General features: G+C 46.3%; 1 protein-coding gene across 1 annotated transcript; it reads right to left on the bottom strand.

Annotated features, from left to right (window-relative positions):
• Nucleotides 1–988: 988 nt before the first annotated feature.
• On the bottom strand, nucleotides 989–2,833 carry LOC147959178 (protein ETHYLENE-INSENSITIVE 3-like 1a). The gene has a single exon (XM_087536131.1). The coding sequence runs from the start codon at nucleotides 2,831–2,833 to the stop codon at nucleotides 989–991; it is 1,845 nt and encodes a 614-aa protein (XP_087392257.1).
• Between the last annotated feature and the right edge of the window lie 1,117 nt (nucleotides 2,834–3,950).

Here is a 3,950-nt window from a genome sequence, read left to right as displayed (position 1 = left end):
TAAAATATTGGTCATGGTCATTAATCACGACCCAGAATTATGAATGTCGTCGATCATAGTGTTGCCACAGTACGGGGTATGACATTGAGAGACGAGGCCCAGCCAGAACTGAAAGTCACGATGCGGCAAGAGCCCACCGCATTCCTTCAGCTAAAGCTCTCTCCCTGCAGAAAAAAAGCAGGAAACTCTGCGGCAAGCAAGAAGTACAGCCATGCAGGTGTGAACCAGCAGCAAAATTCAGGACAGACAGAAAAAACATTCAGGACGACGTCCAAGAGGGCATGACAACCAGGCATGCATCACGATTCATCTTAGGCACAAAGAAAAAACAGAAATCTCAGTTCTCTTCATCAGACGCGAAGTTTCTCCAGCTAGCTGCGCAAGATTCTACCAAGTTTTTACAGGCTAATCATGTCCACCACATGTCAAAGGGGCACTCTACAAATTACGAAAAAGAGACACAATACATCATTCTCTACTGTAGCAGGATTAGCACCACATCAGCATGTCATGGAACTCCTCTTTGCAGGCCGCAAATACCCCTTTTTCTCAGCGATCAACTACCGGTGGCTGCAATCAACAGAATAAGCACCCGTTACAAAAGAGAGCTGAAATCACAACTGAGAACAAGACATGCATAGACATGTAAGACACTGGAAAATAACAGCAGGAGTAATTCTTGCAACCGACCTCACTCCTCACATGTATGGATAGATTTTAACTACGGTAGATAATTTGGCTCTAACCAACCTCACCTCTCGCATGTATGACTATATGGATTCTAACTAGATATAATTGCCCACAAAGAGAGTTGAAGCAAGCACTATTACATACTCCCTCCGTCCCAAAAAAAAAGTGTCGTTGTTAAAACCAGGACACTTATTTTGGAACAAAGGGGGTATATTGCAACTGTATTAAGAAAAGGTACATCCAAGTATCCAAAGAACTGAGAAAACAATGAGCTAGGAAAGATCAGGGATTACCTACATTACGTTCCCAGATATTGCATCAAATCATTGTCATCCAGCAGTTCATCGAGTTCATCAAGGTCAGGAATTGGACTATTAATACCGATGAAATCAAAAGGCAGTCCATCAAAAGAACTGCCCATAAACTTATCATCGGGGTCAATATAAAAAGCATCACTCATGATCGGTTGCGTGTCACCAGCAACAAAAGTTGAATTCCCACTACCTGCCATATGATGACTGTAAGAACTGTTCAAAGCTCCTGTTCCCATGGCAGGCACATGGTTATCCACTGATAGTGGCACTGAGTGTTTTGCGGCAGAAGACTGGTAATCATGTGAAGAAGAGCTAAAGCCGATAGATCCAAGACCAACGTCTGGTTGAAAAGTATTTCCAGGCCAGGAGTTTGTGTAATCATTACTTTCAGAAGCTAATGGCTGGTCGACCATATAAATGCTTGAAGAAGCAATATTTGCAGCCTGGCTGTAATTATTAACCACAACACCAGGGGGTACAAAGTTCCCTTGAACATCTCCTTGATGTTGTAAAGATCCTCCATTTGTACCGGCAGGATTGAAGCTTGTCAACGGGTTAGCGACACAGACCACCTCCATCTGATTGCTCTTCATATCCGGAATTGCGTTGCTCAAAACCTCTGCATTATTATCATTCCTTTGTGTTCCTTCAACCTCAGACCCATCCACAGAACACTGTCCGGTATGTCTTCTTCGCTTTGGTGGTTTTTTAGTTTCCTTAGTACTAGGAAGCCTTTGAGTAGAGCATTTATCATGATGTTTTTTGTTCACACTACTTGAGCCATTCTCTTCTTTGATGTGCACAGCTGGTTGATGAACTCCCACATCGTCTTTGGATATTGTAGACTGAGGAGGCTCCTCCATACAATCGACATCATACTCATCACAGCTGCTGTATGAACACTCATTTTTGTCCCCTAGGTCAACAAGATGAGTATCTGATACACCGTTGCCAATACTGTGAACATACTCCTCTCTTTGCAAAACAACCAGCCAAATCAAGCTCTCTTTTGCAGTCATTTTGTCCTGCAAGCACTTTGACTTCCGTACATGATATCTTATCTTATCAAAATTGGGAGCCAAGTGTTTAATCACACCCATCAGCACACCAACCTTCCAAACCTTCTTAAGATCGTGAGGTTTTCTGTATGGAGGTGTTTTACCCTTTGGAAGGCCTAAAGCAATCCACCACTCCTCACTCCCTGAGGGCCACCACGGGGGTGGAATACCCTTATCCAGTGGGTACTTGCGCTGCTGAGGGCTGCAGTGCTGCATCAATGCAGAAAGCAATGAGCCCAGAGTACCATCTTGGAGATCCATCAAGCTATATTGATTCATGGTTCCACTGCTCTTAGCATTAACCAACAGAGAGTTCTCAACCTCATATTTTGCAATTGCTGCTGGCCCATTCTTATCAAACTTAACCTTCTCCTTCCACCAAGCTCTAATGTTGTCTGATGCTCCACTGACAGGCTTCCCTTTATCAGGAATGATCCCATAAACAAAACCCTGTGCATTGCATACTTCCATCAACTTGAGCATGTACTTCAAAATCCCATCCTGGGCTCTTGCCATCTTCTTGCGAAGGGCTAGATCAGACAGCTTCTTTGGTTTAGACTTCTCCAGTTCGGCCTGCTCCAAAGCAAGCCTCTGCTGCTTCTCCTTGATCCTCTTGAGCCTGACCTTATCTTTCCACATCCGCCGGGCCAGCTCCTCAGCCTCGATCTCTTCGTCACTGACATCATTCTCAGAGAGGTTTGGGATGCCATCAACCTCAAAATCCGACACATCACCAAGCTCCTTCGCGACAATAGCTAGATTATCCATCATCTCTAGTGCTTACTAGACTCAATAACATCACCCTACTCAAGTTGCTGCACTTATTTTCTTTGCACCATCAATCGAAGTAATATCTGCAACCTGCAAATTTTCTGTTGTGCTCAATATCTGAAAATGCAATGCTAGTCAACTGGAAAAGAACAACCTCAGAATTGTAACCGTACAGTGCGAGTGAGCAATATCTGACAGAACTGACAAAGCGACTTATCCCAATTCTATGGTTTTAACGGTGCTTTTCTTCTGACCTGATCACCTAGCATGTTACTACAAGATTTCAGCAATTATAGAGAAAATTTGTAAGGAACCAAGACGGCCCTTCTCCCCGTGCGCAAGTCATCACTACATTATCAAAGCCAATAGAGAAGACCTAAGATTAGAAACATGAGAACAACAGGATCAATCTATGTGACGGGCCTCCGTTCCGAACTTCCAGCCCCACCAATCAATACAGAGACGCCGATGATCCGACGACAGCAGAAGGCGCGGCAATCTGAAACCCAGGAAAACCCTAGAAAACCCGGATCAGCGAACGGATTCAGGCGCAACAACTATCTACCGCCGGCGGACGGAAGCGACAGAGACCAATCCCACCAAAAATCCATCGGAAAAAAAAGACAAGCGCGGCGCCGGTCCCTACCTCGTCGAGAAACGGTCGCCGACGCGGCGGCGGGATCAGGCGGGGGGAGGAGAACGGGGGCGGGGGGGCGATTTCTGCTGTCGCCGCCGCAGTTAATTTTCCCTTTTAATTCGGGGGACGGGGAGGAGATAGAACGGGCCAGAAGGGCGGAAAGCGGCCGCGGTGGACACTGCTAGGGGAGCACGAAGCGTGACGCAGGGCGTGGCGTCTCGGGAGATAAAATGGTGCTGTATTTATGCACCAAAAAATGTCGCTCGCGTTTCCGGCAGCCGGATTATGAGATGCTATAGTTTTTCTCTAACTCTGTGGACAACCCTGTGGCGCTGGCTCCTTGCCCTGCGCACGGCGTGCACGAGTGTGGGTTGGTGCGGATATGCTCTCCACGGAAGATCCCGGTGCCCCTGAGTCAGCGACGATATGCCTCGTTCGCTTGCCTGTTTTTTTCGATGACGGTGAAGATAAGCCTCCAGA

Source organism: Triticum urartu, chromosome 7A, assembly GCF_056163025.1.
Source record: "Triticum urartu cultivar PI428250 chromosome 7A, HENAU_Tu73, whole genome shotgun sequence".
In the NCBI taxonomy this organism is placed as follows: Eukaryota; Viridiplantae; Streptophyta; class Magnoliopsida; order Poales; family Poaceae; genus Triticum; species Triticum urartu.
This window is presented reverse-complemented; position numbering and strand designations above follow the sequence as displayed.

Bases quoted from the DNA above. Each gene is read 5' to 3' on its own strand.
- LOC147959178 (XM_087536131.1), bottom strand. From the start codon at position 2,833: ATGATGGATAATCTAGCTATTGTCGCGAAGGAGCTTGGTGATGTGTCG.